At 40.9% G+C, this 27919-nt stretch overlaps 1 protein-coding gene across 2 annotated transcripts in view; it reads left to right on the top strand.

Annotated features, from left to right (window-relative positions):
* LOC108434526 (protocadherin Fat 4) overlaps positions 1 to 27919 on the top strand; it is a 150975-nt gene that overhangs the window by 69650 nt on the left and 53406 nt on the right. For both annotated transcript variants that reach the window (XM_037544670.1, XM_017709724.2), the window contains exons 2-5: positions 9720 to 9851; positions 16821 to 17082; positions 18933 to 19283; positions 24462 to 25384. In XM_037544670.1, coding sequence (XP_037400567.1) covers positions 9720 to 9851; positions 16821 to 17082; positions 18933 to 19283; positions 24462 to 25384 — 1668 coding nt within the window. The remainder of the gene's footprint in view (positions 1 to 9719; positions 9852 to 16820; positions 17083 to 18932; positions 19284 to 24461; positions 25385 to 27919) is intronic.

Here is a 27919-nt window from a genome sequence, read left to right as displayed (position 1 = left end):
GTCCAGTCCTCAGCGATGCCACAGCTGTCGAAGGCCGGGAGTAGAAGAGAGAATGATAGGCCTCGCTATCTCAGCACACGCTACAGAACTGATGCTAACTGACATAACAGAATTTTCAGTTAGCTTCCTCTTCCAAGCAAGTTGGGCTGTCCAATGATGTTATGTTAGCAGCATCTTGAAAAGATTCTATTTCATGTGTACTCATATAAGGTTTGCCTTTACCCTCCCAGTTTGGTAGCATCATTTGATAGAGGAGACCTAGCTAGCAGTTGGAGGTGGCAATGGCTAAATTTTGGAGGAAACTGGGTGAACAAGAAGTGAACAGCAGACTTTAATGACATCATCAGATTTTGTCAGATTACAACACTGGCAAAATGTGCACCGGTAATATTATGTTGCAAACACCAAACGGCTGCTAGCTAGGTAGCCACACAACTGTTGCTAGCTAGCTAGCAGCACAGCAGGCCCAGCAATCAGCCTTAAAGTAAAAAAAAATGCAAAGCTACCATCCAAACAGGACAACATTAACAACTAAGGTTACAAACTACTACATATGAACCTTGAAAAATGGCTAATTTCACTTTATATGCACATAAATTAGTCTCAAACACTAGTCATGATAAAGCAGGACAGTGGGCAGTGGCAACGTAATCAGTCTTGTAGTGCTGTTCCTGTCCATCCACGCAGTACATCTTTCTGTCCATCCATCCATTAGTAGGGACACTTGGTGCTTCCAGCTGCACTTCATTTCATTTTACCAGATAAATTAGCTGCAAAAAAGGAGTTGGCCATGAATTGAACTCAGTGTTTCTTATTTAGCTGATAATGTCAGCTCTGCTGCCAGTTCTCTCCGCTTACACACACACACACACCTAAAGCCAAGACTCTACCCATTTCATTACAATCAACTGTTTGTATTTTAACCAGTTGGCCAAGCTATGCATTTTTTTCCATCTGTAATATTCTTAATAGCCTTGCAACATGTTTCAGAGATTTTAGTGTCAAGTAAATCGTCTGGCATGGCAAAAATTCCTCATTCCTGCATCCGGAGCTGTAGAGTGAGTAACGTGCTATAGCTGTTTGCAGGAGTTGGCCCCGGCGTCTGATGAGGTGTGATGTTGTGTTATTTATTTATTTTCTGCCAGATTACTCTGTGTTTCTTCGTCCAGCTTGAAGTTCTTACGCACCTCATACTAGTCTTGATTATCTGCCATGATATTAAAGACATCAGTGGGCTCTCTCAGCTTGCTGTAACATCGTTAAGTCAGCTTATCCCCTTTAACAGCCAGAGAACCTTTAATGAGCAAAACCTTTATACCTTAGTAATAACTCAGCTAGTTTGCATTGATTTTCATGTGTTTACTGAAGAATGAGCATTAGAATTAACTGTGCTGGGATTTTAATAATGTTTTGATTTCTGGGTGGCTTGTGTTTTACCATAAACGTATCAGTTGTAAGCCAGTTTATGTTAAGCCAGGGTTCTCCTAAGTGACTTTACCCCAGTTTTAGCCCTGATTCTCAGTCTGGCCGAGTCTGTGCTGGTTGTAGTCTGCAGATTGGAGGATGGTCACTCTCTACATTCTATAAATGATAAATTTGCAGTTAGCAACTTGAAGCTTCGTATTCACCAGCTTGTTGTTTGAATTTTCCCATTCCACCTTAAATGGTGCAGCAGTCACGTTCTGGCCCTGCAATGTGAAAATTCAACTGAGAAGCCTCAAGTGCCAGAATGTAACCGCTGCACCAAATTAGAATTAGAAGCTTCAGGTGCCAGAATGTAACTGCTGCACCATTTAAGGTGGAACGGGAAAATCAGAATGAGAAGCTTCAGGTGCCAGAATGTAACTGCTGCACCATTTAAGGTGGAACGACAAAATTCGAATGAGAAACATCAGCCGCCATGTTGTAACTAGTGCATAATTTCTGGGCAATTGTGGGCTGGAGGTTAGGGAACTGGCCCTGTGACCGGAAGGTTGCCCGTTCAATCCCCAGTGCTGACAGTCCATGACTGAGGTGTCCTTGAGCAAGACACCTAACCCCCAATTGCTCCCTGGGTGCCGTGGATAGGGCTGCCCACTGCTCCGGGCAAGTGTGCTCACTGCCCCCTAGTGTGTGTGTATTCACAAGTGTGTATGTGGTGTTTCACTTCACAGATGGGCTAAATGCAGAGGTGGAATTTCCCCGTTTGTGGGCTTAAAAAAGTATCACTTAATTCTTTCTGAATTTAAGGTGGAACGGGATGGTTACGTTTCATGCTGAGGTTGGATCTCTTGTTTGAGGCTTAATCAATCCGCTGGGTTCCACACTCACCCAGCAGAATAGTAATTAGAGTTTCTGGAAACAAACAGTTCTACCAACATGAGCTAAATAAGTAAAGAAAGAAATAAGTAGCTATGAAGGAACATGTTTGTGGACAGCACAGATAAGTCCATTCAGTTCTATTCACAGCACTTACGGAGTTATCTTGTGTTCCAGTAAGTCCAATCAGGCGAGACACATATGAAAATAATCTACTGTGCCTTAGTGCTGTTAGGAAGTGTGTCGTGAAGCTACAGGAGGCAGATGGGGTCAGATATTAGTCATATTTAAACGAGACCAGTGCAGAGAAGATAGTTAAAGCTGTTTGGAAGTGAAATCCACTGACTCACTAAGTGATAAAATGTGTGTGCTTGTGTGTGTGTGTGTGTGTGTGTGTGGTGTGTGTGTGTGTGTGTGTCTGTGCATGGTTTTTTGTGGTTAGCGAAACTTGTGTGTCTGTGCTGAGTGTGTACATATGTATATGTGAGTATGTTGGGCGTGCATGTCCATGTGGTTTTTCTTTGCTTGTTTGTTTGTTTATTTTATTTCATCTGCAGCACCGACTTTCATTTACTTAAGTTTACATTCAAAACAGCCATTGGATACAAAGCATTCCTGTTTTGGGAGATATTGTCGTGGAAGTCAGACCTAAGATTAATCAGTCCGCTTGCACCAAAATAGGGAAAGTCAAAGGAAGAAGACGTATGAAGCAAATCAACCAAAGAAGGTGCTGTTGTTCTCAGAAGAATGAACTGGCCACAATTACTTGAATACAATTGCTTGAGAAATGCAACCAACTTCTAAGACTGAACTTTGGTGGTGTGGACAAATATCCCTGCAGATTTGTTTGAAAAACTGAAAGCAAGTCTCCTGAAAAGAATGAATGCTGTTATAAAGGCAAGCTGACATTTAGTTGTTGAGGCTTCAGTAAATACTGTATCTTACTGCTGGTTTATCAAAACCTTGTATCTCCACTTTTGTTGTTTTTCTGAGTTTTTGACATACTTTGAAAGTGCCTGTTATCTTTTACATTGTGTGTTAATTTCATGATGAATGGAGCAAAAGAAATGGCCCAAAATGACTTGGAAAAATGTCTGGTTCCATTGATTTACATTCAAAATAAAGTGTGTTTTTTTCTTTATCCTGTAAAATGATCATTTACAGATATGAGGTTTTGTTCCGACAGCAGCAATCTATTTATTTATTTATTTGTTTATTTTATATATTTATTAATTGTGCTTGTCTGTTTTGGCTGGAAACTGAAAGGGAATTGACTGACTTTTGCACAGTGCTGCAACACTTTTGCTATGCACAAAGTCGCTTTACTACGTATAAAAAGGTTGTGTGTGTGCAGCCCTGGAGTGAATCATTGATAGTTGTGTTGAATAATACACACCCACAGGCTATTAGTGTGGTAGAGGTGCAGGCAGTGGTGAAACTCTATCTGCCCTGAGTGAAAAGTGATGTGTTTCACCTGGCCATAGCCGCACACTTTGCCCTTACACGCGCTGCTACTGTAAATAGTGCCTGTGTGTGTGTGTGTGTGTGTGTGTGTGTGTGTGTGTGTGTGTGTGTGTGTGTGGTTTTGTTTTCATACTATTTTTTTATTTTAGAGAGTGTTTTCGACTGTGACGAGGTCCTAACTTTACATGAAAAGCTGAGAAAAGCAGGACTAGCCCACAGAACCTATATCATTTAGGTTTTTTTTATACATATATACAGTTTATACAGCAAACCCATCTCAATAAAATAGCTGTTCATTTATTTTCATTAAGCAAATCAACAATACCTGTCATTTGAGCAGTGGACACTTTGTTACAGTGGACCTTCATTAAGTTGACCCCTTTGTATCAGCTTTACTTACTCCATATAGGTGCACTTTATACTTCTGTGACTACCCCGCTTTCACCTTGTTTATCAGTGGTCAGGACCACAACAGAGCAGGTTTTTTTGGCAGTGGATTATTCTCAGCACTGCAGTGACTCTGATGTTTTAGTGTGTGTTACACTGGTACGCCGGTGGGGATCCTAACCCCTGAAGAACAGGGTGAAAGGGGGCTAACAAAGTATGCAGAGAAACAGATGAACTACAGTCTGTAATTGTAGAACTACAAAGTGCACCTATACGGTAAGTGGAGATGATACAATGGGCAAGGTGTACTTAACAAAGGTGTACTTAATAAAGTGGCTGGTCTATGTATATTTGTAATACATACATCATTATATAACACGCTCTTAACACACTGGGCCTTTTTTGACAAAGCATTTAAATCAACACAACCTATATCAGTCTAAGTCAGCGCACACACAGACATCACCTCTCTCCCTTTCTCTCCCTGTCCTGAATTTGTCTCACCATCCTCTTTGATTACTGTCTCCCAGGGGATTGTGGGTTTTGAAAAGTGAAATTATTGAGTGTAATTATTTTTTGTAACTGCGTCGCTCTCCTAATTAGAGAAGAAGAGCGCCCGTGTTATTTACACATCAAGGGGACATTAGAGAATCAGGAATACTCTGTGTTTGTTGACTGTGTCAGATCCCAGCCTCTTGGATTGGCTGAGAAGGGTGAAGATCTTTTTTTTTTCTCCTTGTTAATATTCTACATGTCATTTGAGACTTGGAGTTGGGACTGTATCCCATTTCCTTTGCCCCTTTGTTCCCTAGTTGTTGTTTATTGTTTGTTTATTTTGTTTTTCTATAAATACGTTTAAACACAAAGCCAGCGCTGTTTTTTTGTAGTTGGTCTCTTAAAAAGAAAGTCAATTTAACCGCTCATAGTGCTTTAGACAGTATAGAGCTGTTGAGGTTTGGATTTGGAATTTAAATGAAGTGCATATGTGAAAAGCAGAGTAGATGAATAATTGATAAGGAATATGCATCTAAACACACAACTACTGCATCTAAAAGCTGTTTCTATAATTTGTACATTGATCATATGAAGGATCTAGAAGCCAAGCAGATTCTGACAGATGATACACTGCCTGTCAAACATTTAGGGGCAGTTTAGCCTCTTTTCAGAGATTGATCTGTGTTACTTTTCATGAGCACTGGTCAGCTGTTTAGGTCATTTCAAATCAATATTTGATGACATATTTATTGCACTACAAAAAGAAGTGGCAGAATGGTTAGAGGACACTGGGCTACTGTGCTAAAATACTGACATTTTATTTGTTTTATTGCATTTGTGCATCTATGGAAATATATGTAATATTTCCGCTTAAAGCTAATCGAGAAAGATATAGATGTTTATGCATTAGCATCAAAACATATTAGATGTTGGTATCTACCCACATCTCATTAAGAATGTTTTCCCTCTATAATTATTTGAGAATGGTCTTTTCCACACTACTGTTAATAGCAAATATTGAAACTATTTTGGCAAAAATACCTTATAATTTGAGTAATGACATCACAAGTAGGATTAAAGTGACGTTGTGGGATTTTGGTATTTTTCTCAAGGCAGTACTTCCATAAATATTGGTACACGCATACAGTAAGTAAATGCAATATTATTTTCCTCCAAACAAACCTGCTTAATACTTAGAATAAATTATTACAAACTATGTCTACTAGCGGCATGGTGGCGCGATAGGTAGCGCTGTTGCCTCACAGCAAGAAGGGCCTGGGTTCGATTTCCCCAGCGACCAGGGTCCTTTCTGTGTGGTGTTTGCATGTTCTCCCCGTGTCTGCGTGGCTTTCCTCCCACAGTCCAAAGACATGCAGTCAGGCCAATTGGACATGCTGAATTGCCCCTAGGTGTGATTGTGTATGTCTGTCTGGCCTGCAATGGACTGGCCTTCTGCCCAATGACAGCGGGGACAGGCTCCAGCAACCCCCTGCGACCCTGAGGGAGAAGCGGCTTAGAAAATGTGTGTGTCTACTAGCTGGCCAATCTGATCAGAGGTCCCATCTGAAAGGGCAACAGAAGATGCAGATCTGCATGTGATTTTTCGTAATGAAAAGCAGATAGGCTGTATTGGAAGTCTCAGTGCCACATGTGGAGGAATGAATGGCTAGAGAAAGAGACATGAATGCAGGATAATGTTTATTTCTGCAGGAATATGTGCCAGTGTATGCTAACTCAGTTATCCTGGCAGTAGATGTTCTTGGTGTTGCTTTATTTGCCTGCCCTATGAGAATTTAATAAAGAAATAAATTGCATTTCTTCCCTTCATGCTGAGAGTCCTTGTATACTCAAGAGAGAAGCTCATGGCACATGACCCACTCTCTGCTTTGATGTTCAAACATGTGTGATTGTTCTGTCTGTCCCTTCAAGCCTTGTGGTAACCTAACACAACTTGCCAGCCTGAGAATGGAACATTCAGCACTTGAATTTTTGTAGCCTGTTTGCTTCTGAGGACCAGCGTGATTATGATTTGAAGGATATTTGGATGATAGACTCTGACTTCTATCAGAAATATAAATTGAAATTCTTCAAACTCATTTAGCTTGGTTTGAGATATTATCAGAGGTTATGAACTCTGAATGAACAGATTCTTGATGTCGAAGTTCAGAAGAACTGGTTTGAACCTAGAATTTGAGTCCTAGATGTCTAGAACTGGCTAAAGGAACAGTGACAGTTGAAAAGCCTCTGAGGAATCTAGAAGTTGTCAGACCTACAGAGGTCCAGAGGAGCTGGCCTTAGAAATTGTCCAATCAAGTTGGAGAGACACTACGTGCTGTTAAATTGTCAGCGTTAATGAACTCCGGAGGAAACAATTCCAGAAGATGACAAAGTTCAGAGTATCCGGTCTCAATACTTAGAACATCTCAATGATATAGAATGACTTGGGACTACAAACAAACTAGGCCTAAAAGTTGTTCGAATTGTAGAACTCCTGACAAATTGGCTCTAGAAGCTGTCAAAGTCACTTAACTACGTCTAGAAGTTGTCACACTTTAAGAATGTTGGAAAAAGAGACTTTAGAAATTGCCAGAGCTGTAGAAACTACAGAGCTGGAATTCTGGTTAAAAATGCTCTAGAGGCTTTCTAGAAACTCAGATGACAGGACTCTAGTTCAAATAAGTTGGCTCTAGAAGTTGTCACAGTTCTAGAATTCTGAATGAACTGGTTCTACCAAGTAGATTAACTCTAGACGTTGCCAGTGCTCTAGCAAGTCAGTCGAACAATTCTAGGTAGTCTAATTGAGATGGCTCTAAAATGTGAGTTCTAGAGTTCTGGATGAACTTGGGTATCTATGATTTCATAGACTTCCTTGTTTAGAGGCAAGTGACTGTTCTGGAATTCCAAGAGGCTGAGAGATTTGCTGTGTATGTGAGATCTGCTATTCCTGTTAATGAAGTAGATGAATAGATTCCCTCACACACTCACAAATGCACCCCTCCAAGTCCTTCCCTTGCCCCTAAACGGCATTGTCTGGACATGGAGCAGCTTCCTTGAGCTTCAGCTGGGTGAAATCATGCAAGTGTAGTGGCTGTGGCTTTCCCCAGTTTATCTAACATTCAGAGAATGCTCTGTTAAGATGTGTTGGGATTAGCAGGAAAGGAAGCCAATGCCTGGAATGAAACATCCTGCATTAGACTGTCCCATTCAATCAAACGCCAGGCCTGCGAGAAATTACAACCGGCCAAATTGCTGTTTAGGCATGATTTAGATGTGAATTTACAGCCAGTGAGAGAGTTTGCTGATGCTACCGTCCTGTGCCATGACAAAGTTTATTGTGTGGTTAATGACGATGAGTGTTCAGGGGGTTCACAGGGTTTTAGATTGATTCAGAGACAGGGGAACATATGCGTCATGCTCTCTTTCGTCTCCTTTCCCTCGCTTTGTTTCTGTCTCGAGTGGAATTACGGCTAATCACAAACACCATTAATGGAGACTAAGGATGCGCAGAATTTTTAAACATGCTTTTACATATTTATTGAAGCAATAAACAGCAAATGCAAAGCAAATGCCTGTTTTGGTTCCAGTTGAACAGTGTTTATTGGCAACTGAATGCATATTTATTCAAGGAGATAGTTACAGGATTAAGCTAAAGTTGCGAGCAGTTTTTTCGTGTGCGTGTACATGTGCATGTGTATTTAATGATTAGACTATGGATGCAGTATGTGTAGTTTGAGTTCGGTCAATTTGTAATGCTTGGCAGTTCTTTCTTAAAGTGCTTAGGGAGGGTCCAAGCACATAGACAGAACAGCTAACAATTCCAGCTCAGCGACTGCCCTTTTTTCACTCTGGCCTGGGAGTGCTGGGACTGAGTATGGTAATTCTGGTTGGACAAAACTAATGATGCATTCACATTTTGTGGTAGATGGATGACAGCAAACCAGATATTCCATTGTTTTCAGTGGAGTCGATTAAACAGTGAGGGAAAATTCGAACACTGAGGGAAAATTCTGCTACCGGCAGTGGCAATGTTCTGCAGACCGCATAATTTTCCATCAGAGTTAATTGTTTTAGGTTTTGCCGTCAACTGCAGAGGTGAAATTATTCGGATGTTGATTTTTCCAGAGTGATGGATGCCAAACATCAAATTTTTCCTCCTTAAATAAACAATCGACGCTGCTAAAGCTCATTCATTTTGGCCAGTAGCACTACCACCATACAAACATTTGGATAACTTCATGCAGCCGTTGGTCATGCACAGCTATGAGATGTTAAGGATTTGTTCTTTTTTTTTCCAACACAAACATGTAAATGCAATGTAACAACACTACCTTTGGGTGAAGACCAAGGTATAGAGCAAAGAACTCAGAAGCATCTCATGAATTTGAAGATTTTAAATGTACAGGTAGATATTGTACTCATGTATGCATCATTCCAGATGAGATAATGGGCAGAACAACAATATATCTAACCTGAGAAACAGTAGCAAGGTTGGAGACTACAATAAAGTGTCCATGAGAACTATAAAGCTAAGAACCATTCAGTCTGAAGGACGTCAGCATCTCCCTGGCTATATGATGACTCATTATGGGGCTTAAAAGCCATAGGTAGGAATGAACTCAAACCTCTTTGGCACTGTACATATGTGGAGCTGTTTAAAGTATTTTGTAATGAGGTCTCAGTTTGGATGTGAGCTTTCCTCATAATCTTGCTAATTTCTGAATCTGCCCCAAAGAGGTTGCCTGGCTAACAAAGTCATGACTACAAGTGGTAAAGGCCAAGGTTTATGTTACGTAAATTCCAATCTAGTTCATTTTCTGATTCCATGTGAACACAGTAGACCAATCTGACATTGTTTTACCCTAGATATACAGCATACATACAAATTGTTCACCAAACTTACCTGTTGTAAATTACCACTGTAGTGCAAACAACATGCCCACTTTCATGCCTCAAACCTGACTGAGACACATGAAAGCCAAGAGTGGTGAATGAGTGAGACTGGTGTCTCCAATCCTAGAACTTGTTCCAGAGTCAAAATATTAAACTTTCTGTCCCTTTCTTCCTCTCTTTCTCAGGTGGAGATCACCCTGCAGGACATTAATGACAACCCTCCAATTTTTCCCACCGATATCCTTGATGTGACCGTGCAGGAGAATGTCGGTGATGGCTTCAGGATAATGCAGCTAACAGCTACTGACGCTGACGAGGTAGGAAATCCCTGCGGAATACTCTGGAATACTAGCTGCCTCCTCAGAATATTCCTGCTATATATACTCTGGCACAGCAGCCGGAGATTTAAGTGATATTCCGCCTGATAAATTATCGCTACAGTTTTTTGCTGTGAGGGGTAAGTCAAACATAAGTCATATAAAGGCTAAACCAAATGAGCAGTGCACTAATGGATGGGTCTGAGTGGATGACAAATGAGCAAGTGTTGACTGATATTGTTAATGGCATTAACAGAACCCTTGAAGTTGCCCGGATGTGTTTGTGCATGTGTCTGCAAGCTTGCGGTTGGAATCAGATCAGAGCCTGCTGATGGGCTGCAGGGTCTTTCTCACCAGGGCTGTAGGGCTCAAGCTGCTTCTCGTGTCGTCTCAGTGCTAAGCTAGATTAAATCACGCAGGGAGGAATGGATGGAAAGGAAACCATGCAAGCCGGCTGATGATCTAGCAAGGTGTTCGGGAGGGAAAACGATTTTAAAGAGGAAAAAGATCTTCAATAATGAAATCCCCTTCCACTTCTGATCACCTCACCACACTTTCCTTCTCTGTCTTAGTATGAAGTCCACAGCTGGACTGACTGTTTGCATTTGGGCTGGTCCACCTTTTCCCTTCTCTCTCGTTCCTTTCTCTCTGATTTCATGATGTCACCTGAGACATGGAGCAGGCAAAAACTCAGGGTTGTCCCAAGTGAAGCGGCTAACGATGGATTGTGGGCTGTCAGGCGGAGAGTCCCAGTGAGGCTGCTGGAGTTTGTATTACATCACTGACTTCAGCCAGTGCTATAAAACTTCTCCTTTTTTCCCATCATTCACAGGAAATCAGTGTAAAATTGCAGGCAGTCAAACAACTGTTTTAATACATTACACCCTCTCTTACCGGACCTTCCCTCTTGTCCTAAACAATTGGGCATGTCCATGTTAAAACGGTACAGCTGAGTTTTCTTATCAGTTAATATTCTTTTGAATCAGTAAATGAGAAACACTGATACAGTATCAGTAGCAGCTCTTGAACCTGTTCAATCTGTGCAGGTTGAAACAGATTTACAGCGTTGTCCAGATGGGTCTGTGGGGGTTTAATGTGAGGCAAGAACAGGTAAGTCTTAGCAACAGGTGGATCTCGATTTTTTTTTTTTCATTTCTACAGTTGAATCTTGAAGGGCTTTGATTTCTACTTTGTTGTTTCCAAGTTTAGAACAACGAGAACCATCCTCCAGTCATTTTTTCAATGGCCACAGAACCTTTTCCCAAGTAGTGACAGTGACAAGTGAAACTCCCTAGTAACACAGCTGTACCTGATGCACCATACCAGCACCACACACATAACCATACCATTACCATGTCAGTGTCTGGTCAACATTGGTTCTGCAGTCTCAAATGAGCTAAGGGGTTGGGGCAGGGATACCCCTTTTCCCTAGGGCTATTCAACTCTGGTCCTGGAGGGCCTGCATCTAGCACATTTTGGTGATTTCCCTGCTCAAACACCCCTAATTCAACTTATCTGTTAGTCCCCTAGGTTAGTGGATATATGTAGGTGGAAGTACCAAATTGTGCTGGATAACAGCTCAATAGCAAGCTGAATACCTCTGTTGTGGAAGGTTACCGATAAACTGTGGCTGACAACAGATGACAACAGGCTACAGTCTGTAATTGGACATCTGTACTGTGGACCTACAAGACATGTGAAAGACAGAGAGTGGGGGAAGAGTAGACTTGGCTAGCAAAGACACAATCAGAACGATCTAGAGCTTCATCCACTAAAGCCACATGTGTGACAAAGATAGAAGAAGCCAAGCTTTAAGACAGTTGACCAGAAGGCCAAGATTTAGACATCCTAACAATCTCCGCCATTTAACTGCCGAACATGTGCAAACCGTGTGATACAGATGGAAACACTGTTTCCTCCATCTATCTTCTTCTTCTTCTTCCTGACCAATTCAACTTTTCAGAGAGAGAAGGAAAGGAAGCAAGCAAACTTTGCCAGAATGCAAAATTGTCAAGATACAGTCAATAGTTCGCTCTCTTTTTTCAGCACAGCATCTTCTAACAGTCACATTTTAATATCAAAATAATGAACTTTTGCCAGAGCAGACTTTCTTATGTGGTTTCTGACTCTGAATGACACACTCTTGCCTATAAAAATGGACAAAAGTACCTTATATATCTAAACTGCACTAACAGCTATAGTGAAGCATACTTTTTTAACAATATGTAACATAGAGTCCAAAACTACAAGTGTGTTTGAGATTTGCTGATTTGAGTTTGTTGATAGCATGTAGTTTGTAGGATGCTAACTGGCTTCCATTACTTGTTAACTAGGTGCAGCTTGTAGTTTGAATGTAGTTTGAAGTATATAATGATTTAAGCTGAATTCACATGTTGGCAGGGAAAAACTTTCATTCTGTGACTCAGCAAAATTGTTACACAGCTCATGATAGTTTGAAGCTGTGTACATGTTGCCATGGTGACATTACTGGTGTTTCTGCTCATGTGCAGTACGATGGCGTTCGCCACTAAGTTATTGTAAAAGTGTTTTAAACACACTGTAATATTTATACCAATATGTTTTATTGAAGTTTGGGAGTGTATATGTAAGAATTGGTACACTTCATCTTCAGCTACGATCATTCAAGGCCTGCTTTCCCAAATAATTTTGCATCTGGTTTATTCTGCTGCTACGGTTGATGATAAATCTTGGGAAAATTGAACTTGATGGATCACTGGCCTTTGCAGAATTTTCTGCTACTCTATTACAAACAATTAAATATCCAGGTTGCCATCATTCATCTACAGCCAGGATGTAAACACAGCATTAGGCATTCGGTTGTCACAATGCTAAGCCTTCATTACTGCCATATCTTGTTAGCAACATTAGCCTCATAAACCATGTGGACAAAAGTATCGGGACACCTACAGGAGCTTTTATGACATCTTATTCTAAATCCATACTTATTATTGTGGAGTTGCCCCACCCCCCCCCACCCTTTGCAGCTATAACAGCTTCAATTTGTTGTGGCTCCTAAATGCTTCCAGTTGAACAGCAGAATATCTAGGAGGGAATAAATTTAGCGAGCTGATCTCTTGGTGGCATCCTATCCTATTGAGTACCATGCTCAGATTCAGTGAGCTCTTTAGAATGACCCATTCTTTCACAAATGTTTGTAAAGGCAGACTCCACAGCTGGGTGCTTGATTTTATACACCTGTGTCAGTGGGACTGAATGAAACACCTGAAATCAATGATTAGGAGGTGTGTCCCAATACTTTTGTCCATGTGTTGTAGCTCCAGTGCGAAAACAGAGGTGCAAGCTTTGAGTATATTTGAGGTAAGGGGATGAATGTAATAGTTTGATTTTGTTTTGCCAAAATAGATTTTAACAAGTGTTAAAACACGTTGTTTTTAGTAGCTAAAGAGCCCTCCATGCCTGCAGTGGCCCACCTGCTCTTAGTCAAGGGCCTTCAGGGAAGTCCATACAGATACACTGCAGACGTGCTTTTATGTGTGTGCCAGTGTCAGTTTAAAGTGACGTTAATTAGGCTGCTGCGTTGTAATTTGGCTGACAGCTTGTCACCTTGTGAGTGCACTGGGTTCGATCCTGTTTCAGGAAACTGGGATTTCCTGCGAGAGCCTGAATACTTCTCCCTCTCTTTCTTCTCCGTTCTCTTTCTCCTTTTCTTTCTTTTCCCTCTATACCTCCAACTCTCCATCTCTTGAGTTAACCGAATTTCCTTATGCCCTCAGCATCCTGTTGTGTTTTAATTGCAGTAACCCCCCCATGCAGGACTATAAAACTCATAAACTCTTTAGTGGGAGTTGGACAAGCAGTCAGTGTCAAATACAGAGGCCCCCTCTTTGCCTCCCCACCCTGCAATTCACAGACCTAACACAACTTTAATTGGCTAGCAAAGGGAATAGTGATGGGGGAGCCCAGGTGGTTGATGGGAAATCCAGATTGTGAGCTCTGATCGATGACAGCAGGGCCTAGGAATAACCTTTTTTCCTCCTTGTCTGTCTTTACGTATTCCTTTCTTTCTTTCTTTCTTTCTGTCTTTCTTTCTTTCTTTCTTTCTTTCTTTCTTTCTCTCTCTCTCTCTCTCTCTCTCTCTCTCCATTTGAGACAATTAAGAGAGACAATACCTATCCTAATCTATCCTAATCTTTTCATCCAGAGATTTCAGGGGGACACTGTAGAGAGATGTCCTGCAACAGAGCTTGCAGATATAAGAGATTAAAACAAAGCTTCAGAAGCGCCTCTTGGGTTGTAAAGAGTGAATCTCAGTGTCACTTGTTTATCGTGAATGAAAATATATTTGACAGCGTGTTGACTAGCATCCTTTGAAGTCGTGGAGCATCTGTCCTGTATGGAGCCAGTCGTCTGGGCCTCCATTGTTTTCAGCTTAAATGGGCCCATCACACTCCATCAGCACAATTATTCATCCGCCGTGTTGTGGTTTCTCCTCCGACTTGCTGTAGTATCAGATGTTTAGCAGTTGTGCTTAGTGCAGGTATCGGGGGATCTATTTGCTGAATTTATAGAGGAATGCAATACCCCTCACAGTTCAAAGAGCAGGGGCAGGTCCGCCGGGACTGTTCTCCATTCAGCTACTGCTGTCTCTCTTTCTGTCTGTCTGTCTGTCTGTCTCTCTCTCTTTCTTTCGTTCTCTCTCTCTCAATTCAGTTCAGTTCAGTAAGTTTTATTAGCATAATATTTATTTACAAAGCATCACTGAAACTATGGGAATGAACATAATATGACAAAAAGATTTTGTTTGAAATGATCAACATCGTTTCAAGAACATAAAAACTAATAGCAACTTAGATACATGGGGATGGAAAGGGATCGAAAAATTTGTTTTGCAAACCATGCATGAGTACTTGAGTACTCGGTTAACCACTGGAGGTACCAGTATTCGAATACTGAAATTATTGCCCAGGTATCTGTTATGTTCTATCACAAGAAGATGGAGAAAACAAGCAACAGGCCACAATTGAGTGAATTAGTGATTTGCTGATTAATAGTTACTGAAAATGATTTATTTTTATTTGAATTTGTAAGTTAATGTAAATAACATTTGTACTTAGCTACAATGAAACTAGTGCCTTAATATGAGCACATCACCAAGGACGGACTGAGAAGGCAGATACAGTGTGTCTACTGCATCTTTATGCTAACCAGGCTAACTTACCTAGCTTATGTTAACTATATCCATAAACACAAAAAAAAGAGTCTGGCAAACTAACCTGTTGAGCTGCCATCCACTGAGGATAAATGACCCTGTGGCTAGGAGACAAATCCTAATCAACATACAACATTGCGCCTGTTATCTTCAGTGTTAGCTCACTAAGTAATCTGAAGAGGCAGCTTCTGTTACTCATCAAACCCCAAAACCTGCTTTTCTTTTAAATATTTTTGAATAATAAAGTATGTTTTCAAGTGTATCTGTATTTTATCCTTCTGAATTTTTTGGTAACACCAGTGCTACCTCTTAAAAAAGTAAGCCCACTTCTTATCCATTTGCTATGTTTTTCTTAAGGGCAGTCCATTAACTCTTACAGATACTCAAATATGAAATTTGTTCAGTCACTGTTAGGAACTGTTATTTCTTACTGTCTCTCTCTCTCTCTCTCTCTCTCTCTCTCTCTCTCTCTCTCTCTCATCTCTCTCTCTCTTTGTCCATCTGTCTCTCTCTCACTCCACTCTGCTTTACCCTTCTCTCTTGTTCTCTTGGTGGTGTAATGTGGTCTGCAGAAGGGTAGATTAGCATCTGAACTCTTGTGTACCTGCGCTAATGTATTCAGCGTCTGGGGGAGAGTGGTATGTCTGCCCTGGTGTCGGACGTCCACTCAACACCATAGCATTGACCCGGTTGTCTGAAACCCAACACCAGCCTGAAGGGAAAGAAATACTTAGCACTCTCCCTAATTGGTATTAATAAATTCTGATGCTGGGAGTCTGGCAGCGTTTATGGCTGTTGGGGAGTGAACTGAGAAATGTATCAACACATTCTACACGTACTCCCTCCTTGTTGCATTTTTGCAACACAGGTTTTGTATATGTTTTTAGGTGTTTATAGCTAGCCCTGTGTTTGCAAGCACACAAAGCAGAACAATTTGGATAGCTCAGCATGCACCTGTTAAAACAAACTGGTCTTAGTGGACACAGATGAAATGGGACCTTTTTTAGTTAGCAGGAGTGGATGGCATAATGATTCTCTATCTGACCTCAAATCTTGGAGGACTGTTTATAACTTGAACCTGTTCCACTTTTCCATTTTTTTGTATTTTTGTTTATACTGTCATTTATGGCAATAACCTTAGGTTTTGGCCTGTAACTGCATTCTTAGATTGTGTACAACTTCAGCCAATGAGATATGATACTAAGTAAACACTCTTCTAATAGAAATGACTAGGATACACCCAACTGACCAAAGCCAAAGACTCTAAAGATGTGGCAAATTGAAAATTGATCTATATACACATTAGTCATTGAACCAGATGATCCATTTTTTCTACTGATGAAGGAAGGAAATGATCCATGATGTCAAACTAGGCCATCATGGTTTGTCCAATATGTCCAATTCCTTGGATAAAATCCGTGTCTCTCAGCTGAAGAATTGAGAAGCAGTTTAGCTCTAAAATGCTCAATCTGATAGACTGAATTCAATTAGATAGACAATTCCTTTTTTTCCTCTACTGTGACTTCTCTGATTCAACTAGGTCTAGGTTTGTCTACTGGGTTCTAGGTTTAAAGGAAGAGTTTGGCAAAAAATCCAATCGAATTTCCACAATTTTTCCCTTTCCCCAAGTGTACTTGATCGCCAAAGACATTAGCCACATATTTTAAGTGCAAAACTAAGGAGGCACCTTCACATATACATGAGGAGTAAAATTGTGTCCATTTCTTTGCCAAACGTTCTTCTGCCTCAAACAAACTCTCTGTTCTTTTTTGCTGTAGGGTCCAAATGCTCTGGTCACGTACACCATCATCAGTGGAGCGGACGACAGCTTTCGTATTGACCCTGAGTCAGGTGATCTCATCGCCACAAAGCGATTGGATAGAGAGCGCCGGTCAAAGTACTCTCTCCTTGTGCGTGCGGACGATGGGCAGCAGTCCTCTGACATGCGGGTCAACATCACTGTTAGCGACGTAAATGATCACACACCGAAGTTCTCTCGCTCTGTCTATTCCTTCGATATCCCTGAAGACATGGCGCCAGGTACATAATCTTTCTGTTTTTAAAACAATCTTTTTTTTTCCTTATTATCTTTAAAGGACAAGCTTGACCAAACATGCTAGTATAACTAGCTTGGTAAGTGGAAGCTAGTAGCCAACAATTACACAACTACTGCTAACTGACTAAATTAGCTAGTAACAGCTATTCTATTAAGACAGTTATTCCAGCTTGTTAGCTTGTATAGCTTAAAACCAATGATATACATCATGACGTTAGGTCATTTGGTGCGACTGGCAGTGGTGGACGAAGCACACGAATCATGTACTTGAGTTGAAGTGGACATATCCAAAGTAAAATATTACTCCAATAAAAGTGGAAGCTCCTCCCTTTAGACCTCCACTTGAGTAAAAGTACAAAAGTACTTACCCTCAAATGTACTTAAGTATCAAAAGTAAAAATACTAAGAGATTAATTATGACTCGAATGTCCTATTATCATTTTTATATCAAGACTCTTGCTTCATTAACATTTTAGGTAAAAATACGTGTCACTCTTGATACTTCAGTCTTTTAATCGAATGTCATTAATTAGTGACACTGATGTCTATTCAAATGATCATAAACACAAAGCACTGAAGGCAGTTTCCAGTACGTAGAACCGAGTGGCTCTAAAATAACTTTTTGCAAACAAGCAAAGTTTCAGTTTAAGATTTATTTCCAACGTAGTTACATTTAAAAAAAAAAACTTTAAACACAGGTTCACAAATGAGTTTTCCTTTACTACATTGCATCTGTAGGTCTCTGTTCATAAACATAAACTAGCAAAAACAAATGAAATAATATTTGTATAAGACACGTCAGTCACATCTGCATATATGTACATATTTGTATATTGTGGTCTATTTACACAAAGTTAGGTTAGTTCTATCATTTATGTTGAATAGACACTCCAAAAAGTTTGCACTGCTGCACTGATGTTGAATCGTATGCTTCCACTGGGCCGGTATGACCAACAGGACAAAACAAGCTCAAAACAAATTGACTGCTGTGCCCTGATAGGTGTTCTTGCTTTGTGTTTTGTGCTTGTTTTGACATGTTATATTTTTATGCACACATAAGACAAAAGGAACGACAAATTTCTTATAATGTAGTGAAACGTAAGATATTTGACTTTGAAATGTAGTGGAGTGAAAGTAAAAAGTCGCCCAAAATGGAAAAACTTCAGTAAAGTACAGATCCACAAAAAAACTACTTAAGTACTGTAACCAATTACATTTACTTAGTTACTGTCCACCACTGGCGACTGGTGATAGACCAGTCTAAGCTCTGTTGGAAGGATCATTAGGTTCAAGAAGAATTCACTTTCTTTTGTGTCTTCGCAAATTTCAAGCAGCTTGGTCAGTGGTAGAACATGACCTCATTGAGCCCAATAGGGATATGGGTGAGGTAAACAGTCATAATGCACATAGGGTCAGAGTGGAGTGGATTAGACCGTGGTGGATTAGGGTAACCCAATCTGCTGCTTCATCGAGTAAAACAGGATCAAGCCTCTAAACCATCTAGGAGGAACCCTGCCAGACTAAATATAATACACGGGTGACTTACGGCGTTCATCGCTGCAGAAAATCAAACCATAACTGTCTGGTCAGTGTCGTAGCCTCTGGTAGGGTTTTAAATGTTACAAACAACACTTCAGCTTTTTCCCGAAACCACAAAGATCAAACTGCTGCTCTCAGCACAACAATAATAAACTCCATTGGGAGTATGTGAAAGTACAAGCCAGTGTCTTTCTGTGTTTTTGTAAAGTGTGGTTTGCCTTCGCTTTGATCCTTGCTGTGTTCGCCCGTCTCCCCTTTTTCAATTCTGTCTTAATTTCTTCTGTCCGCCTCCCAGGCTCCATTGTGGCGGCCATTTTGGCCAGTGACTCAGACTCTGGCGTGAACGGGGAGATCACCTACTCTCTAGAGGAAGATGATGATGACTCCACCTTCCTCCTGAACCCAGTGACGGGTGTATTTAACGTAACGCGCTCGTTGGACTATGAGACGCAACAGTACTACATCCTGACCGTGCGGGCGGTGGATGGCGGAGGCCAGGCCAGCTCTGTCCGGGTCTACTTCAACGTTCTGGACGTTAACGATAATCGACCGGTGTTTAACGCCACTGTTTACAGCACGTCCATCTTAGAGAACCTGACCCCAGGATCTTCTGTGCTTGTGGTGGCGGCCAGCGATGCTGACGATGGTAAGATTTGTGTAAAAATACCTTTAGGAAATATATTGTTGGTGTCATTATAAAGTCTTATATATTGACAGGAGAAGGAAGTTTAATGTACTTTAAATCTCTGCATTTAAATGTCGGTCATGAAATGTTAACAATATCTAGGGAAAAAAAAATTCTAGGAAAAAAATGGTGAATGTGAAGGTACAAGGTTTTGTTATGACAGCAACAAGCAATATATATCAAATAATGAAGAAATTTGCATGACTGGAGAGATATTTTGTGACATAGCTGTGAAATATGGAATATGCAGTTATATGCAAGCTTGAACAACCTCACCAGAGCACAACAGTTGTCCTATACATTGATTGAACATCTCATGATGAATAGACCATTGGAAAAGATTCAACATTACAATGAAAGTAACATTTTTTAAAGCAATTGCATAAAACTGTTGTACACCAACATATTGCTGTTGTTGGAAGAAAACCTTGTATCTCCATTTTTGACTTTTTTCAGTTTTTTTTTTTTATTTTTAATTTGAAAATGCCGGTTACCCTTAACACTGAATTCATTTCATAATGAATGGACTGAAAGAACTGACCCAGAATGACTGGGAAAAATGTCTTGTTCTATTGACTTACATTAAAAGCAAAGTGTTTTTTATTTCCTTTTCCTGTAAAGTTTCATTTTGGAGATATAAAGTTTTCTTCCAATAACAGCGATGCATAAATTGTGCTAAGTTCTACCCCCAGTGAATGAACTACTGAATTTTTCTGTGGACTGTGCGAAATTACTTTATACATATAATGACATACTTAAGCTAAATTGAATTAAAACTGTTAAATCAATGGCCAAGTGCCATTTATACTGAGTTTGAGAGCTCCAAATTGTTTCAGAATATATTTGTGGAGTAAAAGTCAAGGAATTTGAGAGGGAAAGGCTTTTTAATCTTCCACCGACATCACATCTCAATTTTTTTCAGCCTCAAATAACATAAGTATGTTGACATTCATCTGACCTGATTTTATAATAGTTTCTCTCGCCATGAAAAATGTGCCTTTTGTAATGTTTTGTTCTGTGTGGCTCCAGCGAGACTATAGAATTACATCTCTTCTTCGGCGATAGATATTACATATGCATACTCTGCCACAGTGCAGCGTTATTTGATGCCAGAGAGCTGAAAGATGGAGGAGATCTGGCTTCAGTTTGCATTCTAGCCTAGCACATAACCCTGCATGCATATTTTAAACAGCCTGGCGTTACCTCTCCACATATGTTAGACTAGCGCCACTCCCTTTTTAACTTTTTTTGCTATGGCGTTACGATCTAGAGGTAAAATGTACAGCGTTACTTCATTAGTGCCATTTCTTTAACTCACGGCAGAGGTAGGCTAGCGCCAGCCCCCTCCTCCATGTATATTTTAGCAGCCTAGCATCACCTCCCCATGTCAGCCTGGCACCATTGCTTACAGCTTCCGTTTCAAGGCTTTGTTAGTCTAGAGTCTACAGTATGTGTCAACCTCCAGGCCTCATGGTTCAAAAGACTGCTTCAGCTTATCAGCCAATTAGCAAGTCCTTTATGAACTGAATTCAGCATTAAATGAGGATGAATGCTAATCTCTGCAGCACTTTGGCCTGGAAGGTCCCCAGTTTGACATGCTTGGTCTAGAGGGTTAAAATTACCCTGCATGCAAGCAAAGTACACCAATGCTAACTAACATGGCAAAGTTAGTTTAGTGCCCTGCCCTCCCTGCTTGTATTTTAAATGGCCTAGCCTGACCTCCCCACATGTTAACTTATGTTAACCTAGCACCACTCTATCGTCCCTACTGGAAAAGCTAGCATGGACTATCATGTCTGGTCACCGGCAAAACCAGCATATGTTGTGTTTTGCAAGCTAAACCAGCACCAGACCAGGACTAGACCAGCTTTTAGCAGTGTTTGGCGTCCTTTTCATGGCTTCCTCTCCTGTTTGTATTTTTAAGCATAAGTCTAGCATAACCTCTCCCCACATTAGCCTACCACCAGTGCTCTTTTAGCATGTTTTTCACAGTTATTTTAGTGTAGATCTAATCTACAGGGTTTAAATTTCCTTACCTGCAAGTGTACCACAATAGTGCTAACTCACACAGCAGAGCTAGCGTAAACAGCATGGCATCACCTTACCACAGGTTGACCTAGCATTCTTTCCGTTGTTTTGTTTGGTTGAAATGTCCACACTGCACTAGCTCTAATTCACACAGCAGGGTTAGCCTAGCACCAGGCCTCTCCTGAGAGCATTTTAGCCTAGCGCCAAGCTGCCTCTCCCAGACTCCAAGTTAAATCGGTGTCTAATGTGGTTATGGTGACCTACATTCTTGCTTCTGGCGTTCCTTTCTCTCTCTCGACTGGTCTCCCTCATCCATTCACTGTCTGTCCGCTCAGACGCTCTCCACACGCTCCTGATGCTAGCTGTCTGGCATAGCGCTGACCGTATCACTCTCAAAACAGCATTGTTGGAGCTTCCTGAGTCGTGACCCCTCTGTCCGTGGCAACAGACGAGGGAGAGGGACTCCGGCCGATAAAGAGATTGCTTGTGTACTGTAAACAGGGGGGGAATTGTGGGAAGGTGCCGAGGCGTTCCGCTTCAGCAGGCCAGCGGCTGGCGTTCAGGACGCTCAATTTGAGCTTGTTTGCTGTGGGCTCGGGGCTACTGCTATATCATCTGATACTACAGCTCTAAAGCTGTTCCAGCCAGTCAAGACCAGCTCATTACTGATTCATTAACAACAAACGCACGCTTTAAACTCTCCATGTGAAGTGCCAGCTGTTTTTAAACCTCAGTGATTGACCTTCCTTCATCCACTGTGGCTTAAAGGCCTAAAATTGTCTTAGATTTTGTAGGGGAATTTTGTGGATGCCAAATTTTCCGTCAAAACCACATTTGTATTATTGGGAGCGGATGAAGAGATATTTTGTTATCATATCAATTTGATGGGTTATTTTTGTGGGCCCAGTCTTGTTTTACAGAAATGGAAAGATCCTTTTTTGTTTAAATTTGCTCAAATGGAAACAAACAGAAAAGTCAGAAGTGCAAAAGTTTGGGTGCCCATGGTCAAATGATATGTTTTATTGAAGAGAAAATAAATGAACATATTTTCTTGATGTTTATTTGCTTAATTTAACATATTAAGGAATAAAAAATAAAAAAAACCAAGAAACTAAATTTAGTATGTGCAAAAGTTATGATACCTTTAAGAGTTTTTTTTTTTTTTCCCTCCCAATATATTCAACAGTTATGCTCTAAAATCTTCCATATTTAAGCTTGGATAGAGGGGAAAAAAAATTGCTTATTCAAATAACCTAAACAATTAAACATTAAACGGAAAGTAAGGGGCAACTGCCTATTGAAGACAGTGAGTCATGCCTAATTACGCTGTGACATTTTGGTATAGGAGTAGCAGCATCACTCAAATACAGCATGAATGCACTTTTCTGACTCAAATCATAAATCTGAAATGCAGATCAGCCAAAGAAAAATAATAAATAAGCCGGCTGCCTTTGTTGGAGCAATAATTCTCTCATTCCGCTGCATCCCTAGTAAACTGTGCTAAAAGAAAAAGAAGTAAACCTGCTTAAAGAACCTCCACAGATTCTAGAATTCTAAAGTTCTTTTTGAAGTGTCCTAGAACGGTGGTCACCATCTCTACTGCTGGAGGTGTATTTTCCTGCAGACTTCGGCTCCAACCCTAATCAGCCCAACCTGAATCATCTAATTATTGGTTTCAGATGTCATTAATTAGCTAAAGAATATGTTTTAGATTTGGGTTGGTGGTGAAATGTTCAGGAGGAGGAGGGTTGGTGACCACTAGAGGGTTGATGACCAAGATTCTAGGAAGGGTTATTTGCGCAGCCCCATAGAATAACCATTTTGGGTTTCCTAAGACACTTTCAATGGCTGGTTCTACAGAGAATCATTTCCGTAAATGAGAAATGTGAGTGTGAACCATTTTAAAGTTTGAAAAAACCCCGAAGTAAGGGTTCTTTACACATTGCCCTAGAAGAACTTTTGGTCCCCTAAAAACGATGGGTCTTCAAAGATTTCAAACTATTTTTCAAAGTTGAAGAACCTCCACATAAAATAAAAGAGTCTAGGAAGGGTTCTTTGCGCAGTGCCCTAGAAGAACCACTTTTGGTTTTGCAAAAGACCTTTCAGTGGATGATTCTTCAGATGTGTGGGTGTGAGGAACATTTTTTTAAAGATCAAAGAACCTGCATATAATATAAAGATTCTTACACACCCCTTCAATGGATGGTTCTAGGTTCTTCACAGAATCATTTTTAGTTTAACCAACTTAGTAGTAAAAAAAAAGTAGAACTGTTATATGATACAAACATTCTTTACACTATTCTTTTTCAAATCTGATTTTCTGGGGAATTTTCTATGCCATTGCTAAAAGAACCCTGTGTGTTAATATTTTTGAGTTCATACTAAAACAGGAGTAATAACTCTAGGGTGTCATTTATGTTTAAAATGCACATACGTTTTAAACATGCCTCTGCTTTTTGTATGAAATATTGCTGTTGTTCTGTTTTTGTTAGATAACCTTTTGACATCACTGCAGCAATGTGATATGTGTCAGCAGTCTAGGGAGACATAAATTCTTGCTTTATCAAACAAGCACTCCTTGAATGCAGTAAAAGTTTGAACTAACAAAGATATTTCTGATTTGACTGCGTTCTTAAGCTGAAAATACTGATCATTCACAGAGAGGAAGTGAATATATCAGCGCCAGATGTTGTTGTAACAATATGTGGAAAAGCATCAATCAATTTAGCATATCAGTATGTAAGGCCTTTATTGTTATACAACTAGTACATAGCGGTTAGTTTTAAAAAGTCCCATTTTAGCGTTTGCATTTATTATGAGCAGCAAAAATTGTTTGCTGGACAAAGATAAATCCTGTAGTTAAAGAATTTGGTTATATTCCCTAATCCGTTTATATTAAAGTCCACAATAGAAACAAATTACAATCTGAATCTGATTTCCCAGGAACAAGCTGAACAAGGAATTTCCTTTTAGAGAAAGGATCAATATACACTTGAGAAGGAAAAGTTACAAATGTTAAAAGCTATTTTTTTCATATAGGTTATGAGTAATGTTCACCTAAACCTCAACTTACCTTTGTTATTAATTGAAGATTCTGGTGTCCTTTTGCAGGTTCCAATGCCCAGCTGTCCTACAGCATAGCATCAGGAGACCCTCAGGCCCACTTTGGGATTACTAACTCAGGTGTCCTTCAAACCCGTAAACCTCTAGACCGTGAGAGTCAGTCCTTCTACAACCTTGTTATCACCGTCAATGACATGGCCCCATCTCCAGCCACTCGCTTCACCAGCACTGCCCAGGTATCAGTCATCCTTCTGGATGTCAATGACTGCCCACCAGTGTTCACCTCGCAGAAGATGGCATATATCCAGGAGAACACGGCAGTAGACACAGTGGTCTTCAAAGCACAGGCAACTGATGCAGACAGTGGGCCCAACAGTTACGTGGAATACTCATTAGGGGGCTCGTACGGGATAAAGTTCAGCATCGACAACATTGACGGAAGCGTGAGGCTCATGGGTGAGCTGGATCGTGAGGAGATGGCCAATTACACTCTGACTGTGATCGCCACAGACAAAGGTCAACCGCCGCTGTCTTCCACCATGGAGGTGACCATGGTGGTGCTGGACGTGAACGACAACACACCAAGTTTCTCGCAGAACATCTACGACATCGAGATTGAGGAGAACATGCTTAGCGGAACCGATGTCTTGCAGGTGTTCGCCAGCGACGCAGACGAAGGCACCAATGGGCAGATCCGCTTCTCCATTGCTGCCGGCAATGGGAACTCTGACTTCCGGATTGACTCTGTGACGGGGGTGATCTCCGTCGCCAAGTTGCTGGACCGGGAGACCCGGCCTTCATACTCGCTGGTGGTTCAGGCTGCAGACCGTGGAAGCAGCCCCAGAGTCGATCGTGCCACTGTGAACATCGTGCTGCTGGATGTTAATGACTGTGCACCTGTGTTCGAGCTCTCACCATACACAATCAGAGTCCAGGAGAACCTGGAGAACCTACCCAAGAACATCTTACAGGTACGTGTAGGAACAAATCAAACAAAACTGGGACAAAATTAAATAAAATCATACAGAACCAAGAATTTCTTCCAAATTTTTGATGAAATGAGACAGAACCCATTCAGAACCCATCCAGACCACATAGAACGAACACTAAGAATGCATTCAAATCATGCAGAACCTAGACCGAATCACTCAAATCTGAAGCAGAGACTATCCAAATTATAAAGAATCAAAGCACATCAAATTCAAGTCCTGCAGACTGAGACAAAACCACACATCATCCAAACCACACAGAACCAAGACAGAACCAATCCAAATCACTCAATATTAAGATAGAACCCACCTCAGTCATGTGCAATGCAGCCATAATCTATCTAAATCACACAGATCTGTGAAAGAACTCATTCAAATCACAAAGACCCAACGCAGAACACGTCCAAAGCTGTCTGGATCATACACAACCAAGAAAGAGCCCATCCAAATCAAATAGAACCTCTTCTAGTCTCTCTGGAATGAAACAGAACCTGCCTTAACTGCCCCAAATCACTCCCATTTGCCTTAACGTACAGTAATAGAAGACCAAGCGAAAATGAGTCAAAATTGTATATTTAACTCAAACCACCTGTGAATTTGACATCATGCACGCATGACTAGAATGATAAATGGCTGGTGCGGACTCACTTCTTGCTTTCCAGTGTGGAGCTTACAGAGGTAATTGCTGTAAGTAATATTCTTGAGGACTCATACTCCAGAATGCTTAAATGACATAATGAGGGTGGTCTCAGCCATCAGTGGTGAAACAAGCTCTCACCTGGGAGAGGAAGTGAAACCTACCTATCTGCCATGACAGCTTTGGGTTTGCCACACACACTTCGGCGTGACGGTGTGCCAGTAGCACAGCGGGTGCAAAGGCAGAGCTCGCACACATACGTACTCATATTCACACCATAACGAACACTAAAGGAGAGTGGGCTTTATGAAGATTCAATCTTTGAAAGAAAGGAGCCAAATGGAATTGGAAGGATGCCATCGAAGAACCACTTTTGGTTCCTTGAAGAACCATTTTTGTAAATGTGAGGCACCTTTAACAGGCTTGGAGAACCTATACGGTGAACCAAACCATTCAGTGTGGAGATCACCATTTCATTTATTGAATTTCCAGTCAAAACAGCCGTTAAGTACAAGTTATTCATTCATCTGGAGATACTTCTGAGGAGATTAGCTATTATGATTATGATTAGCTATCACTTGCATATGGAAGGGGAAAGTCAATAGAAAGTAAGTGGAAACAAAGAAGATTCCAAAACTGGACTTCAACAAATTATTAAAAGGTACAGAGAAAATCTCCTCACATACATTCAAGACCTTGTAGACCAACAAAACTATCACTATTAGATAAACAGTATCTAAAGATTTTTGAGAGTAGAAATCAAGCTCCACTCCTGCTTCAGATTTGAAAAAATTCACTAGTGTTAAAATCAGACCTCTGAGATTGGGTTGGGTTGTGAGAAGCAACCAACTTCTAAGATTTTGGTGTGGAAAAATAAACCTACAGATTATTTTAAAGCTTGCAAGCAAGTCTCCTGTAAAGAATGAAAGCTGTAATAAAGGCCGATATTGGACATAGTAAACACCAAACAATGTAATATTATACTAGGTGTGAAGGCTTTTGAACCTTTCAGCGAGAAGAGCCTGGGTTCGATTCCCCGGCTGGGTGCCCAGGGTCCTTTGATGTTCTGTTTGCATCTTTTCCCCGTGTCTGCGTGGGTTTCCTCTGGGCGCTCTGGTGTCCTCCCACAGTCCAAAGACTTGCAGTCAGTCCAATTGGACATGCTAAATTGCCCCAAGGTGTGAATGTCTGGCCTGCAATGGACTGCCAACCCGTCCAGGGGAAGAACATGTGTATATATATGTGTGTGTGTGTGTGTGTGTGTGTGTGTGTGTGTGTGTGTGTGTGTGTGTGTGTGTGTGTGTGTGTGTGTTTGTGATGCTGAAAAATGGAAAACTACTTACTGGCCATACTGTACTGCACAGTACTGTATATCAGTTCAAGATTTTTTTTTTTTTTTACTACAAGCAGACGTCCAAGCCAAAAACCATTTAGAAAACTTTATTTTTAAGAGTGAGTCTGGAAAGAGCGGAAGACAAGCAGAGAGAAGGATGTCAAGAGACAGCAAAGTGGTGCTGGTGAAGTCTTGCTGGTGTGGGTAACAGGAAACGGTTGGCGTCTGGTTTTCAGCACTCAGGCTCAGAGACATGAAATTGCTGCTGGATACCCATGTACTGGACAGCAGCAGAAATGGAATAGGTTGGAAAAACCAGGCTAGTGGGCATGGATTACTCTCCCCTCAGTCCACTGGCTCAGACTCATATAAGCTCTTATACGACCATTGCTGGCCAAGTCATGTTTTTAGATGGTTAGTGGCTACATTATAGTCCTTTTCCCTCAGCAAAGGACCATTAGCTGTGTGCTATCAGTTCCTCAAACTGTCTGTCTGTCCATCTGTCCATTTGCTTTTGAGATAGTATTACACCAATAGCATTTATTGC

The sequence above is a fragment of the Pygocentrus nattereri genome, chromosome 14 (genome assembly GCF_015220715.1).
Source record: "Pygocentrus nattereri isolate fPygNat1 chromosome 14, fPygNat1.pri, whole genome shotgun sequence".
Lineage (NCBI taxonomy): Eukaryota > Metazoa > Chordata > Actinopteri > Characiformes > Serrasalmidae > Pygocentrus > Pygocentrus nattereri.
The sequence above is the reverse complement of the archived record's forward strand: the minus strand, read 5'-3'. Positions and strand labels throughout refer to the sequence as shown.